The following is a 16992-nucleotide window of genomic DNA, read 5'->3' as shown; positions in this document are numbered from 1 at the left end:
TTAAATCAAAACTTTTCTGTCAAAATGTTTTTTGATGGAAGATTGGGTTTTTTTACCAAATGGGTTTTTTTTGTTTGCACAAGTTAGCTGCTTTCCATGGAGAATTATGAATTTTTGTTTAAAAAAAATTAAAAATTGAACCCTTTATATTTTTTCAGTTCCCCCCAATTAAAATTTTCAGTAAGGTGGGTGGAATATATTTTCCAACCAACTATAACAAATATCTATGAAAATGCATACATCATTAACATTAAAGAATAACTGCTACTGAACAGACTCCTGTGAAAGTTTTAAATATTTTGTATCTATTGGTACCTTTGACTACATATTCTGTCAGCTGCCATATTGCAGAGTGAGATGAGCAGATCTGGGGGAACTACTCAGAATGAGCAATATATTCATACTTTAGCCCCCCCTCCCCTTTTTTCCTATTTGCCAGTGATCTGTGATTTTTAAGAATGTGTTCATTATTTTGAATTATTCAATTAATAGTTTTATTGGAACACATTGCAGCCTATGAGATGCTCACAAATTATTTGCTGCAAGTATTGCTTTGGGTACTTGTACTTCCTTATTTGCACCTTGTGAGTGATTCTGGTCACATAAATCAAACTGTATTGTTTCTTCTCTTGGATTAGCTGACTCCCAAACTCGTAAAGAGCCTTCAAAATGGCCAGCAGCATGAATAGTTCTGTAAATACACATTTGTGTGAGTATTCTAAACACTTTTTCTTTTAGTCAATGACCTTGGGAACAAGAATTAGCTCGTTTGAATGTGGAAATTAAATAAAATGGCTGGTGTATACCCTTGTATTGAATTCATTCTTTTGATTCATAAATCTTTTGAGTAATCCCTCATGAGTGTGCTACAGAATGTAATAGGGATTAAACCAAAAGTATTCTACATAGATTATTCAAAAATATAATAGAATTTAATAAAGAAGAATGTCCTTTATATAGTGGGGGTTTTTATCACTCTTTGGTAGCTGAGATATAATCATTACATTTTGTAAGATAATTTAGCAGAAAAAAAACTATAAAAAGGCTGTCATTTTTATTGAATTACAAAGAACTTTTACATAAGGCATCTATTTAAAGGTGGTATTTACTCAGTGCTAGGACAGAGTCTTATCTGTCTTTATCCTTCTGCCTCTTCCTCCTCCCTCCGCCACCCACTCCTCCCCTTTCTGGTTACAGCTCCACTTTTCCAGCAGGTTACATTTCACAGCTGTGGCCCCTCTCTAACCCATGCGGAAACCATCTCTCATCTGCTGAATCTTGAATTCTTGATGACTTCAGTCTTAGATTTTGCTAAATTTGCCTTCCCCTTTCTCTGGTTATTTTTCTTTATTCTTTCAAGGGGTAGACCAGGTTTGCATAGAGTGGGCTCCAGGATGGAGGCAGCTCAGAGACAGGAATATTTACCAGGCAGAGGAACAGAGAATGGGGGCCAGATATCAGACATCTTACTTTGCTGTCTTTCCTGAAAGGTCACAGTTTACAAGGTGTCACAAGTACTCCTTTTCAGTTTACAAGTGGAATTAGGCAAGTTTGGGGCATTTGTTGGTTAACTCTATGTTTAAAAACAAACAAACAAACAAAAAAAAACCCCACCCCAAACTGTTGGTGTTGTAAAGTAGCTCTTGGATAGGCACACAAACTGCTTTTCATAATATGTCTAAGATTATGCATATACATATATTATAATATATGTAATTGCACTGAATTCCTGATGACTTCAATGGGAGTTCTGTATGGGGACCTCTTACAGAATCAGAATCAACATTTATAACTGCAAATGCCATCTAGAATACATTTTGACCATATTGTATTGGTATCATTAGTTCTTGGAGGGATGCACACATCTGAATCAGGTGGATAGTGAGGATCATTTTAACTTTTATTTATTTTTGTACAAGAAAAGTTTGTTTGATTTCTTAGATTCAGGCCTGATTCTGCATTCTTTTCACACCCAAAAGTGGTGTTGAAGTCAATGGGAGTTTCTATGAGATACAAAGCATGTAGGATTGTGCACTATTGTTGTAACAGCCCCATCATTCCACAGTGGCACTGGAAGTTGTGTTATACTGGGTTTTGAATAGAGCTGGTCAAATAATGAAAAATTTGTTTATTCACAAATCTGTTTGTGAATCAAATATGATTTTCTGTTGATTTATTCCTGATTATTCAGATAATCACCAAGCATTCATGAAAATGTTCTCAAATCCAGAAAAGTTCCCAAATGTAGATCTTATAAAATTTGATTTTCATTATTCACTATTTGTTCTAATAATGCTGCAGTCATTTAGTCAGGAAGCAGAAACAATATTATGGGACCAATCATCCATGAATAACAAATAATGAATGAATAATACATAAATGAAGTGAACAGTTTGCAAACAACTCTTGTCCTGAAAACTATTTGTCTGGAGAATTTGGTGATTTCTTACAAATATAGAATACATTCTCAATGGAGTATGAATGATTTGTGTGTGGGGGGGGAGAGTGTTTGTATATAACATAATATAAAAAGCCAAACTATGGCAATGTTTTGGTTTGATTAATACTGTTCAATCAGCTATACTTTTGGATAAGCAACAATACAGGGACTTAACATAGATTTTCAGAGTCTAGTAGGGTTTCTGAAAACATGCGGTGAAAATGTAGAGATTCAGTAACTAATCTAATTAATTTAATCCCATACTGACTGCAATACCTAAACACAATAAAGGTGGATTTTGGATGGCGTGGTATCTTTAATTTTTGGTGATGATTTTCCTTGTTGAGAGTTTTTTTACTCTAATTTGACAGTCTTCTTCTATGTAAGATATTTTATTATTAAATATTTTGTAACAGTAACTACAGATATTTGCTTAGCAATTGACAGCTCATTAATGTATTTGGTTGTACTAGATGGTTTACAGACAGAAATAAAGACAAGGTCCTTGCCCTGAAGAGCTTACAAATTTATGTCAGCAAAATATATGCATTTAAAAATAGGGTATAATAATAAAACACCATTCACTAATCTCTTCTTTCTGTAAACTAAATAAATCTTTTGCAAAGGAATTGTATTATTCTATAAATCTCTAGGCATCCTGCATTCACAAGAAATAACATATTCACATTCAAGCAAACAAAAGTATTTACTTTCTGTCCAACTTCAATATATATGTGAAATTACAGTTAAGCTGTTTTGACACAAAGTCAAACAGTATGAAATGGAAAGTGTGAGTCATGAAAGCAAATCCACTGTTTGTTTTTCTGTATTTCAATTAAGCATTTTAGGCAAAAATAGGTTATATATGTAGGATAGCAACTTTACCAAAACCTGCCCACCTCTGTTTCTGTTTTTTTAAAATGAGTTCTCTAATCTGTTTTGGTCTCTTGAACAAAAATTTTGCAAACTGTGTGGATTGTTTTCCATAGTTACAAGCATTCAAATAACTGACAAAAGTATTTCTCTCGGAAGGTTGTATGATCTTGAGAGAAATATAATCTCAATTGATAATTTTCAGGGTTAATGGTGATGATACATCAGGGCTTTGATCTTCAAACTGAAATAGTAGTCCTCCTAGCCTTTTAAAAACTGTACCTGAAGTAGTAAGTAAAAATAATTGTATTATTATAATAGAGGAGAAAATCTTACTTTTGTGTTAGTATTTTTGAGTGGAAAATAAGTAGCTACTTTGGGGAGAAGGGTAAATATTTTGAGTTAAAATGGAAAGATTATAAGTAGTTCTCTTTCTCAATTGCAATTGTCAACTTTTTCAGGATTCTTAATATAAACCCCCTGTGTTCAGGGGGTTTATAAATAAATAAATTAGCCATAACAATTAACTCAGGAATGAAACCTGACAATTAAATGTTTAGGTCCATCGAGAAGTAAAGGTGGACCTAGAGGAAAATAGAATATTACTAGTTACAGCTGTTTGACAAAAATATATTTTAAAATTAGTTATTGTATCATGTAGACCAAGACCCTTTTAATATGTGCAGTCACATATATAAAGTATGCATGTAAAACAACTTATCAATATGAATGTATGATAGATATGCAATAGATTATATATGTATAATACTATATACATGTAATACAGATAAGTGTTAATACTCATACAAATACTTTTGAAATTCATGCTTTTTCTATGGATTAGTAGTATAAATCCATAATATGCAAATGTGAGCTAGTGTTATGGTACCAATTCAAAAACAGCATGCAAAATGCAGAAATGTTCTGTAATTCTGATCCATTATGCACATACTAATGCTGATCTGATTTTACAGTATACTGTGTTAAATATAAGAATAATGCACAAAACTCAACAGGTCTCTGAAAGAGCCTTCAATAGGTGCATATACATATAATTAAACAGATTCCCCTTATTTTACATTATTATAGAAAAATCAAAGCAAAGGAAATTAGTCCACAGAAATACTATACCCGTTCCAATGTCTGAGCACAAAAGGGTAAGTAAAGAATAATTTCTTTGCTTTTGTAAGTTCAAATTAGACCTTGACTTTTTATGTTAACTCAGTTTATGGTGGCTTATTATATGCAGGAAGATAAGAATGCAAATTTGAATCATCTTTAATTAAAGAGTTTGGGTTGTTCTCCCAGTAATAGCTCTAAAAGCATTTAACAAGGCATTGCTGTAATGAGGATTTTTTTTTTTTAAAAAAGAGACCTTTCTTATCAGTTTTGCAAAAGAGTAGAGAAGTGTAGGTAGCTTGCTCTATATACTAAAACTGGCCAATAGGGAGGGGGAGTAAATAATAACTGAAGATGAGACTGAATCTAGTAAAGGAGGGAAGTTTTTATATTAAATGTCTTATTAGTCTTATAAATAGTCTTCTATATTAGACTATTGAGGACCTCATTTAAATTTGGGATAGTATAGCAAAAATGTTTGTGCTCCCCAAGAGAAAAATAGATTTGTTATGGTCTGAATTTTGATACAATTGTAATAGGATTTTTTTTCTTTTTTTGGAGGAAGAGCTAAGGGTTTGGAAAACAGCTCTTTGGATACGACTACTATTAATACTAAATTTCTTAGCTAATACCTTTTGAACCTAATATAGGATCGGACCTTTTTTCAGGAGGCTGCTGCAAATTCTCCGCTCCCCCCCCCCCCAACAACAGCAAATGCAAGGAAATGCTCCCAGCACCGGGGATTCAACTGTCAGAATAAGAAAGGAACAGTAGACCAGCTTGTTTGTGGATTTTACACTGCTGGATGTCTGGGAAAAATAGTTTCCTTGCGAGAACAAGTTTTTTTTTCTCCGTGAAAGAATGGCCATCCCAATGTAAACGCAGCTCTCTTTAATAAGCAAGTCGGTGGCTGTATTTTCGTTCCCTGGGAATTTCTAATGTTGATATAATTCCTGATGAGCCTAATTTCTGTTAGCTAACGAATTTTCACTACGCTTTAGAAACAAAAATGATAGCATCCCTGTAGAAGAGGATGTTAAAATAATGGGGGAATATTTCACGAATGGCTAGCTTAACTAAAGGCAGACAGACAGGCAGTTGATTTCTACTGAAGACAATATCAAACCCCTGGACTTTGTAACAGTTTGTTTTTAACCATGCATCTTAGAGAGAGTAAAACTTTTCCACGAGGTGGAGGGGGGACAGCATTAGGGTATTAAAATGTGGGACGGACGTTATTACTACAGGGAGCAGTTCTCCTTACATCCTGTTGTACCTCTGCGCGTGGTACTGTTTTGTTTGGCTGTTCATACTTATCCATATCTGATTGTAACTTCAGTGAGCTCCCCCACTCCCTTTTCAGGGTGAAGGGCAGGAAGGGCACATTTAAAACTCCCATATCGTTTCCTTTTCTATGTGGTGCTTAAAAAGATTTGAAGTGAGAACGAAATCGGGATTGTGTAGCCTTGTTGTGGAGCTCCTCAACCCGCCACGTGTCAAACCTCTCCAGAGGATGTGCTTGGGCCATTGCTGCTCCCCACAGTCCCCCCCCCCCCCCCCGTTATTAGGTATTGTTTTGTTTGACACTCTGCTCAACTGAGGTTTCTTTTCCAAACACCCCGCTTTGCTATTTGTCATTTCTTTATGGGTCCTAAACTGCGCGGTGTTGATAGGTCCATGTACTGCTACATGAGAGAGCCTGGAAAGCCACCATGGGGTTTGGCCAGGGGTCTCCTTTTAATGAGGCATCAGCTCAAGCAGAGCCAAGGTTGGCTTTCTTTGTTTCTGGTGGCTGTGCTTTGTTTGCGTAGCCTTCTTAAAGCAATCTTTTAATTCATTTGACCACTGAATGTATATGCCCTAAATGCAACCACAAATTTTAATTAAAAGAAAAGGAGGACTTGTGGCACCTTAGAGACTAACAAATTTATTTGAGCATAAGCTTTCGTGAGCTACAGCTCACTTCATCGGCTGCATGCATCTTTTTGCGAATACAGCCTAACAAGGCTGCTACTCTGAAACCTGACAAATTGTAATGCGCCCCTCTTGCATACACACCTCCTTTCCCCCCTATCCTCGATTGGGTTGCCAGTTACGCTCCGTGTAAATCCGGAGTAATTCTAGCGAATTTAAGGCGTTTACGGCAGATTTGCACCACCCCGCCTGGGAGATCAGGATATAGCTCTGGGTGAGGCGGGGCAGAAGGAGTTTTATGAGGGGCTTTAAAGGTGTGAACTAGTTTTCTGGCTTCATGAGCATAACAGAAACTTGGCGATTCAGATAAAATAATAAATGAAGGGGGGGGGGGGAGTGTCGTTATGCACATCACTAAGTCTCTCTCTATATAAAGCGAGCCAAGGGGGCGGTGGTGTTTAGCTGAGCCTGGACTATGCTCCTAGCAGTCCTCTCTACCTCCCGCTCCCATCCCGGCTGCTGCATCGCATCTGCTCCCACCAGCCTCTCTGAGCTCCGAGGCTGGAACTATCTCGGTCACGGGACCCCCTAGGAAGGTTCCTCCCCGCCCCCGCCCCCCGTAAGAAAGAAAAACCCGCAGGCCGAGCGTTCCCCGGGGGCAGCGCGCGTGCTGCGGCGGCGGGGCGGGGGCCTGGCCCTGCGAGGCGCGGAGGCAGCCGGGGAAGCGAGAGCTCCGCCAGGGGGGGCGGTTTGTGGCGGCGGGGGCCGGAGCTGCAGGGAGCGCGGCGCCGACACACGCAGGGGACTATTTGCATGGCGCGGGAGACGCTCCGGCTGTGTTGAAATCGCGAGGCGAGCGCGTGCCGGCGAGGGGGCCCTCAGGGGGCACCCGGGCCGCGCCGTGGCCCCTCCGCCCTAAAGCGGGCGAAGCTGTTTCCCGGAGGGATCTGCTGGGGGGGCAGGGAGAGCGCCTCGCCCGCCGCGCCCCTCCCCTCCGCTCCGCTCGCGTGTCGCCGGCCAACGTCCTGCCTCCGGGCGGGCAGATGTCCGACCCCGAGAGGCTGCCCTCAGCCCGCCCCCAGCCCCCCCTGGCTGCCGCCGGGGAAAAGCCCGCCTCCGGCACGGTCCCCTCCTATGGCCAGAGCAGCGGAGGCAGCGCCCGGGCTCCTCCTCCGGGAAGCGGCTCGGCTGCCTGCAGCTCCTCCTCTGCCCCGCTCCCAAACAGCCGCCGCCGCCGCCGCCTCCAGCATCGTCCCCAGAGCCGCCGCCGCTCCTCGCCGGGCTCCTCCAGCCCCCTCCTTCCCCGCCCCTGCTCCCTCTTCCCGTCGCTTCTCGCCGCCGCCTCCTCCTCTCCTCCCCCCCTCCTCTGCCGCTGCGCTCGCAAGTCTCCAAGGAAAGGGGGGAGGAGGAGAGGCGGCAGGAGGAGGAGAAGCAGCAGCAGCAGCTCCCTTGATCGTCCATCCCCGGAGCAGCAGCAGGAGCAGGAGCAGGAGCAGGAGCAGGAGCAGGCTGTTCTTCTCTTCCTCCATCCAGGGCTTGCTGCTCCCCCCTCCAGCCGCCGGACCCCGGCAGCACCAGCCGCGGCTCCTCCTGGCCCCAGCTGCCTCTCGCCTGTGGTCCTACAATTTCCTGGGTGCTGCAGCAGCAGCCGCCCGCGGCGACGGGATCAGAGGAGACGGCCCCGGCAGGAGCAGGACCCCTAGGCAGCGGCATAGAGGCTCCTTCCTCTCCTTCTCGTCTCCCCTGCTGCTAAGGCCAGACATGGAAGATGGATCTTCTTCTACAAGCTGCTTTAGGAGGTTTACCGACTGTTTCCTGGGCACAAGTAGGTGGCCGAGCACTCAGGGCATGGACGGGCTGCTTGCCTGCGGTGGGGGGGGGGGAGAGGAGGATGGAGGGAGGGCTGGGTGCACGGACGGGGGTGTTTTGGGGGAGCTACAGGAAGGGGAAGGCCTTTTAGTCTCCGCTTGGGGAGGAGGGGGTGGCTCAGGATGCACAGAGCGGGGTGCGTGGGGATGCATGGAGGATGGGGTGCATGGCGGAAGGGGGTGGTGGGTGGATTGAGTTTTATTTTGGGGGGGAGGCTATGATGTGCTCGGAATTTATTCTCGGGCGTTGTTTTAGAATCAGTTGCAGCGCGGGGGGAATCAGTGTTTGACTCGGTGCATGCTTGTTTGGCCATTCATGCCGTGGGTACCACGGGGGAGGATCGGAGACTTTCGTCCTTTCCGGGCTCAGGACTTGCCTAAAGTCGTAAAATCAGCAAGCTCCTGCTATCTCCAGGTGGGGGCGGGAAAGCAGCAGCAGAGAATAGGGAATCGGGACGAGAAAGGGTGGGATGCTTTGAAGAAGACGCTCCGGTCAGATCCGACGCAAGGAGATGGGTGTGTGGTGGGTCGCTCGTCAGCAGCCAATGCCCTCCTCCTCCTGTGGCTTTCCGTGCCGCCGGGATAACAACAGCCACGGCAGAAACACGTGCTCTGTGCAGCTGCGGGATACCGCCGGGGTGGGCTGGTGCCCGAGTGGCAGGAGGCTGAAATCAATGGGTCTGGAGAGTCACAAGGGACTTCCGTACCGCTAATAGCTTCCACCCCCACCACCCCCAAAAGAAGCGATCAGACCCCCCCTTCTCCCCGGGTCTACACACAAGCAGGTGTCGGTGGGCTCGGTTACAAACGTGCCAAGAGGTGGCAGTGAGACCAATACACCCAACGTCCCTCCTCCCTGCATTGCTCAGTCGGGGCCTGGGGGCAGGCTTGCCGTGGGGGGGTTTCCTCGGTGCTCCATGGGAGGGACGAGGTGGCGGCTGCAGTGGGGGGGGGCACGTGGCGGGGTGGCTTGGAGGGCAGGCGGCGGGGGGGGGGGCGGATTAGGGGTAGCGTGGACGGGCGGGGGCCCGGGAGCGGAGCACATGGTGCGGGGAGCCGCTCGCAGCCAGCGAAGAGCTGCCAGATCCGCGAGGTGGTGAAAGCGGAGCGAGGCTTCGCATTGCAGGACCGCTCCATTCATAACCCGGCGCCGGGCTCTCCCTCCGCGCCTGTGTGTCGGCCCCGCCCCCAGGGCCCTGCTGCGCTTCGCATTCGCGTCTCTCCACCCCCCTTCGCTGCTGGGACTGGCGACTGGAGTCGCGCCCGGGAAGCTCTGGACACGGGGAGCAGTTGCCAGGCTCTGGCTGCGAAAGGAGACTGGGGGAGAGGTTTGCACAATGGAGAAGGAAGGACAAACGGGCTTTTTTCTGGGACTTCTCGCTGTTCTGCTTAATGGGCCGCATGAACTAGCCAATCTCTGACCGCGCGCCTGGATTGGTCCTTTGTGCTAGGCGCTGTACCTGGGGGTGCTGCAGCACCCCCTGACTTGACGTGGTTTCCATCATATACAGGATTTACAGATTGGTTCAATGGCTCTCAGTGCCACTGCTTTACAAATTGTTCCAGCACCCCTGGTTTTGTTTTAGGAGAAATTCATTTCACCCAAGTGCAAATATTTATGGAACTGTATTGAGCTTTTTCTGCTTTACTTGGAACCTGAGTTGCATTTTTCCTCCCCAGGGTATTGTAACTGTATTAGTATGAAAATGCTTTGGGGCCGATTTTGACATCCAGTTACTTCATTTAAAAAAAAAAATCACAGGTAGTTTTTGGAGTTGGTTATTGCCATAGGGGTGTGTTAACTAAAAGACTGTTGAATCATAATTATTTTTAATGTCACAGGTTCAGTTTGATTAGCTGATTTTTTTGGGTGCATGTAAAAGCTGTTTGACATACACAAATATAGGCATTTTGGAAGCAAAGTAAAAATTGCAGGGATGCTAGCTAAAATCGCAGCACATTGCTTGATAACTCCTCAGTGATTTTAGTGTAATTAGCATAGTAAATATTTGTTGCTTTGTGATCTGATTGGTGTGGGAAAGGACTCCCTTACACATGCTTTGGCACTTCTTTCCATGTTGATCAATATGTCACCCTGCCATACAATCAAATTTTTATATAGCTGTTTATGCATGTTCACATACACAGTGTTATTACATTACAAAGATGTATACCTAATTCCAGAAGTGTTTGTAGAAGCAGAATTAAAAGAAAAAGCCTAAGCCATGGGGTTTCTTGCTGTCTTTATTCCTGTTCCCACTTTGAGAGAGATGGTAGAAGGCTACTCATACTTATGGCACAAGTCAGATATTTTAAAATAAATAGTCTGAGAACAAGAGACTAAACCAGTTAATTTCTGCCAGTTGGGCAGTTCTCTGGCACTCTTCATCAGGAAAAGGATTTGCAGGATTATTATGTAAAATATTTTGAAAACATGAGCCCAGTTCATAGAGAAGCTCTTAAATAAATAAATAAATTAAATTTAAATATACAAGGGAAGAAAGTCAAAACAAAATACTAGAGTCTAGACAGTTTTAGTGGGGCTATTGCAAAAGGCAGAATATCTTTTGGAAAATGCACTTGTCAGTCCACATTTGGAATACTGCATGCAGTACTGGTTACAGTATTGTAAGAATGATATTACTGTTATAAAGAAGGTGAGGTAGTTCAGGGTGATGAAGATAATGAGTCTGATGGATTATACTATGCATATCTCAAAGTTTATTACTTTCTATCCCAAACACTGTGCGTGTGTAAATAAAATCTTTGAAAAACTGCACAATATAATGACTAAAGGAAATTTACATAAGGAAGATTATGGAAATTGGGATGGGTTTCTTGGAAAAGAGACATTGAGGTGACCTAATTGAAGTTCTCAGCATTGTGATTCAGATGAAGTTGCTAGGAATTTATTTCCTCACTGCTCTTCCACACTTCCACGCTAACCAGGCTAATACTGGCATTCAAAATATTAGCTAAAAGCTGATTATATTTTTTATTTCAGGTCCTACAGTATCAGTTCATGCCACATCTGGCTGGTTCTTGCTCTGCTGTGATGCCCAAACATTCCACATACTGGTTTTGTCACAACTAGAGCATTGCACTGGCCTGCAGTGGGTCAGGTAAATGTCTTTTATCATTATATTGTGTTTTTCAAAGTTTTAAAAACTATATATTTAAGATAATTTGGGTTATAAAATAAACTTTGGGAAACATCTAATCTAATCTAATCCATAAAACTTGATTTTGGGTCCATTCTCCAGTGGAATTCCACAATAGCTGTGATATTGTAAATTGTCACCCATTCCCATTTTTTGTGGAATGGTCTTAATTTCCAAGAGGCCACTTCTGCAAACACACATATAACTTTCCATGTGCGTGTCCCAGGGGACTACTCGCATACAGAAAATTACTCGTATGCATAAGTATTTTCAGATTGGAGACCTGTGCTGGTAGAAACACTATTGTGACACTTTTCAGAGTGGCAGCCGTGTTAGTCTGTATTCGCAAAAAGAAAAGGAGTACTTGTGGCACCTAATAAATTTGTTAGTCTCTAAGGTGCCACAAGTACTCCTTTTCTTATTGTGACACTGATATTTTGGGCCTCATGTTTGCAATCTCATGTCTCAATAATGCTTTGTTGTGATGCCACGAGTTTGTCTGCATTTAAATATGGCAAACTTAAAGCATCACTATGAAGTAATCATCCAAGAAGGGTGGATGTAGTGGGACGTGGAAGGGTGGGGAAAGATGAGATTTTAGCTAAAGAAGTATCTTGAATGCCCCGTTAGCCTAGCTAATGGGAAATTCAACCTGGAAGCAAGCTGTTTTATCTCTGGCTTATGTATCGTCACTTGTCATCAAGATTTTGTAGGACAAATGTTTGTCTTCAGCAGTGATTCAGATGTGTGACTGAGCAGAAGTAGGTTTTGCTATTGAATCTTCCTTTAAAACTTAGTTGATGATGCAGTAGCCAGCATAGGCTTTGGCTCTCTCTCTTATAAATGTGCTGGTTCTGCATTGTTTACGTGAGTAGAAATGCACTGAAGTAATATAAACAATTATTTATGGGATTTGGAGTGTCACTGAAAAGCTGTATCAGGATTGTTCTGTTGCTGTGTGCAAACATGTGGGAACACTAGGGGCCTTGCTGTGAAGAGCATTCACTTGTTTCTTTAGAAAGAAAGATTGTATATATCAGGGAGTAGGAGGGAATGGGAGCAGTGACGAGCAGGGTAATGATAAAAGGCTCATGCAGTTACATAGGTTAGCTATTGAACAACTTCATGGATCTAAATCTTGTGATTATAAATAAATCATATGTTCCCCAGCGTCATTGGTTGACTGATTTCTTGTAGGCATCGTAGCAGAACTAGGTCTTAAGTTGGGGAGGTAGTGATCTCACATATCAATTAGGGAGCGCATTCCTTGTGGAAGGGGCAGTATGAAAGAAAGCAGAAGAATCTTTGTGGGAGAATCAAACAAATGGACACTGGGATCACACCATTTGAGTGAGATGCCACTTTTCAGAATAGGACAGGTTTTTTGTGTTTTGTTGGATTAAAGCTTTATAACTGTAATGAAGTGCCCTGACACCCACACTGACCTCCCTCCTGCCTTTGGTAGTGGTATCAGGTATTTGAACCACTGTCATTTAATCTGGTCTGGTGAAAATTAGAGTGTTAGGATGGGTACATATGTATGTGTTCATAAAACTTTCACACCCAAGCCACTGAGTCACTTATCTCTGCTAAAACTCAGTAAATACTTGTTCTTACCAACTTTTTAATCTGTTGTACAGACTAAAACTTGCCTTTATTCAGCTTTAAAATTGTTCTCCTTCATTATTCTAATACCAATAGAGTGTATGTAGCAGCTTCCAGTAAATTTTTGAAATTGTTTTAATTTACTTTTTGCTTTATAAAACATGCCCATCAGATATTCTCTGAATGTATGTCCATAGTTTAAAAACAGAGCACAGTTTAGTGTCAGGCTTGAATATATCCAAAATTATACAGGGGTTCAGTTTAATAGTAGTTTGGTCAATGAGATTTAAATGAATAACACTGTTTAAAGAATAGTCTCTGTTCCTTTGCTATTTATTATTTTTTAAAAATACAAAATGGCATGTTTTCCTTAGCACAGAATTTACACCTTTTGTACTTTTAGGATGTTAATGTTTTTTATCACTATGTTCTCCAGCTCACGCAGGAAAATGTTAAAGGACAATAAAACAAAACCAACTCATTATCACCTGTAGGTGAATGCTTTTAGTAAAACTATCCCTCTATATTCGACCTCTGAGTCCTTATCCTCAAAGGAGAGCTGCACAACACCGTCAAATGCCGAACCTGGGAGCTTAAATTCATAACCTTGATACTAAAACTCATGGACTGAATAGAGATACTGGATTTATGGCTTATTACAACAATCTATAACCCATTTACCCCTCCCCCAGCATTTCCCCTGCCCCTTTCCCCCATATGACTGGAGAGGTGTTGCCACTTCACTTTAAATGGTCCCTGAAATATATAAAAAGAAAAGGAGTACTTATGGCACCTTAGAGACTAACAAATTTATTAGTACCCCAAGTCCTCCTTTACTTTTTGCGGATACAGACTAACACGGCTGCTACTCTGAAACCTGAAATATGTGTTAGCTATTTATGCTAAACAATCTGTTCCACCTTGTATTTAGCAGTGATACTCTGAGTACCTTTCCCAGAGCTGAAGAAGAGCTCTGTGTAAGCTCAAAAAGCTTGTCTCTCTCACCAACAGAAGTTGGCCAAAGATACTACCTCACCTGCCTTGTCTCTCTGATATCCTGGGACCAATGCAGCTACAACAACACTGCACACAATGTTTTTTTTATTGTTGTTTAAACTTAACTGCCTTTATTTTCTTTGACTCAATATATTTTGGGATTTTCTACTCCCTCTGCTGGCTGTTTGAATTGTAAATAACTATTTCAAACCATGGTATTAAATCTGTGCTGAGATTACCAATGCTTTCAGAAACATTGATATTCAGAATTGCAGAAATCTGTATTCATTTCAATCATCAGTAGAAATTCAGAAGAACTTACAGTTAGTAAATGAAAAAAAATTGGTGGAAAAGGAAAATGTGTTCAAATTTCTAAGAAGGGTCTTCCCTTTTTTGTTTTACTTTTGCATTGATTTTAACTTTAGAAAAGTTGATATCCTTTGACTGCTGTGAGGATCTCTTTATCAGTAAATAAACGCCAAGGTAAATAAACATCACACTACACTGGAAAGTCTCAGATGGATGTATTATACACCAAACAATATTCTGTTGTATTATGGCATTTAAAAACTGCAGAAAGGGCCATGAACTTTTTTTTATTTTGTAAGATCACCACAATCAGTGCTCAATCTTATATTTAGTTGTGTAGGCACGTGCTCAAGTGTTTCTTGTACAAATTGGATAGCTAGTTTTACTGGAAACTTGATTTGTGCATCAGTGTACAATAATTATATTACACTTATATAACACCTTCCATCCTGGAGCATTTTACAAACTAAGCCAGGGATTGCTTCATGTACCACTGAAATGCAGCAACTTCTGGAGGGGAAAAAGGCAATTTTAAGAGTGTGTAGCAACATTTCAGAGCAGGAAGTAAAGGCCACTATTTAATTGAAACTGCAAGGGGAATTTAGGTAGGCATGGAATTTGGACCATGCCTCCAGGATCTTTAGTTACCACCAAATGGTTAAGGCCACTGTTTTATACCTCTTCTGTGCTGCTGTTCTGGTTTAATTCTGACACAGACTGACTCACAAACATCCCTTCCTGCAGCACCTTGGTGTTTCTTCTTCTGTTCAGATGCTCACATAGCCTGACTCTACTTAACTCGTGAGATCTGACTGGCACTCCGCACAGATTTGTGTGGTTGCATGTGGCATTTAAGCAGAATCAAGCCTCAGCTCTGCTGACCTATTCTATCCAATGGCAGGTTTTTACTATCTAATTCAGACAAAGCGAGGAAACAAAGTTTTGATTCTGGAAGATTTCTTTTTAATGTAGCTATTCATTGTCACAGTAGTCATTTAAATGTAATAAAATGGCATAATTCCGTGGTTTATTTTGTTCATTTCTTCATTACTTTTTTGTCCTAAGGTGTAGAACAGCAGGAGTTATTTAGGCTGGTCCCTTGATCTGTAATGATCTGTTACTCAAAGAATAACATTCAGAATGAATTGGTGTTGCTCACTCTCACAGGTGATTTTGGCACATGCTATGAGCAGTCACACCATGATGTGAAGTAACTCTAGTCTTCATGTGATTTTCAGGCCCGCCCAGGGAAAACTCCCTCTGATTTGTCTGCCTTCCCCACTCCCTGCCGCCTGGGGATGGACAGGCAATCACAACTGCTTCAGGCAGTGCTCTCTGTCCCCTCAAGGGCAGAATTGTTCTGGGGGCAAAGAGCAGCTGATATCACTTTCATAAAGTGCGGGGGTGGGAGGAGGAGGGGAGGAATCGGACCCTAGCAGCTCAGAATGGCTCTGTTTCCTCTTCTCTTGTAATAAGTTTGTCAGCTCATCTATGCTCCTTTCCTCCTCTTTCTCCTTCAGCCTCATGCTGGGAAGGGGCAGAAGATGACTGCTGTTGGAACTGTCCCAGGACTGGGAGGGGAGTGGAAAAATCCCTGGACGCTCTCTGTCCTTGTAGGGCGTAGAGAACAGTGGTTCTCAATCCTTTTTTAATGTGTGGACCCCTAAACAAAATTTCAAATAGAGATGCGAACTGCTTTGGAAATCTTAGTCTGTGGCCCCTCCCAGGGGTCCACGGACCACAGGTTGAGAACCACTGGGTGCACAACATCCGCAGTGGCAGGAGGTCAGGGACAGTTGTGTGACTGGGTGGGCAGAATTGATGTGGGCTTGGGGGGCAAAAAATGATTGATTTGGAGCTGAGGGCAGACATGCATTACAGGGCTGGAGGTGCCGAATCGATTGCTGTAGGAATGGATAATTAATGGATAGTAAGGTGGCCACTCATGCACCCCCAGAATACTGGACATTCTGGTACATCCAGGAATGTCATGGGCCCACACTGCTTGCGTTACTCTGCCCTTGGAGGAAGCCAGCAGAAGCAGCATGGCTTGCTCTTCAAAATGGCGTCCTCCATGCCCAATGCCGGGCAAAACCATGTCCAGTTTTATACTGGTACCAGACAGCAAACAAACCTGGATAAAGCAGGACTGTCAAGCTTAAAACCAGACAAAAGGCTGGCCTAATAGTGGGGAGGGGATTGGAGGGGATACAGAATTATTTAGATGACATTTTTGAGTTTTGGGAGAAGTTGGAAAGCTTCCTCACTATCCGAAGCACTTTATATATTTTTCTCTAATTTTATGCAAATTAAAGATCTGCTGCTTATTTTGACAGAAGATGTTGGCAGGTATGGATTTTGGAGAAGCAGAGTGAGCTGGAATTAATGTGCACAACAGAATTAGTTCCAACTGTTCATTATCACACACATATTGGGAGTAGTCAGGGAGTTCAAAACACAGACAGACCAAATCCCACGATTTAATCTTTTCAAATCTCATGATTTTTTAAAGGGTCTGATTCATGATTTTTTGAATTTTTGGCCTTGGCAGTAGTGAAGAACATCAATGAAACGTGGCAGCTCCTGTTGTGGGAATGGTGTGGAGGAAAACAGTATTGTGTATATGTATGTACTTAGATGCTGGCTATTTCCTAACATTCATTCGTGTACGTATTACAGTATATACTTGCCAAGAATTAACAAAGGC

At 42.4% G+C, this 16992-nt stretch overlaps 1 protein-coding gene across 3 annotated transcripts in view; it reads left to right on the top strand.

Annotated features, from left to right (window-relative positions):
* Nucleotides 1-16992, top strand: part of PDE10A (phosphodiesterase 10A) — a 603707-nt gene that overhangs the window by 266704 nt on the left and 320011 nt on the right. Inside the window, exon 1 of one of the 3 annotated variants that reach the window (XM_043511278.1) lies at nucleotides 7141-8171. The exons of 1 other annotated variant lie outside the window; for it this stretch is intronic. In XM_043511278.1, the coding sequence (XP_043367213.1) occupies nucleotides 7481-8171 (691 nt within the window). In that variant the 5' untranslated portion in view covers nucleotides 7141-7480. Of the gene's footprint in view, nucleotides 1-7140; nucleotides 8172-16992 lie in introns of those variants that run through there. One more of the 3 variants, XM_038397222.2, reaches the window with a different exon arrangement.

This window comes from Dermochelys coriacea, chromosome 3, assembly GCF_009764565.3.
Source record: "Dermochelys coriacea isolate rDerCor1 chromosome 3, rDerCor1.pri.v4, whole genome shotgun sequence".
Lineage (NCBI taxonomy): Eukaryota > Metazoa > Chordata > Testudines > Dermochelyidae > Dermochelys > Dermochelys coriacea.
The sequence above is the reverse complement of the archived record's forward strand: the minus strand, read 5'-3'. Positions and strand labels throughout refer to the sequence as shown.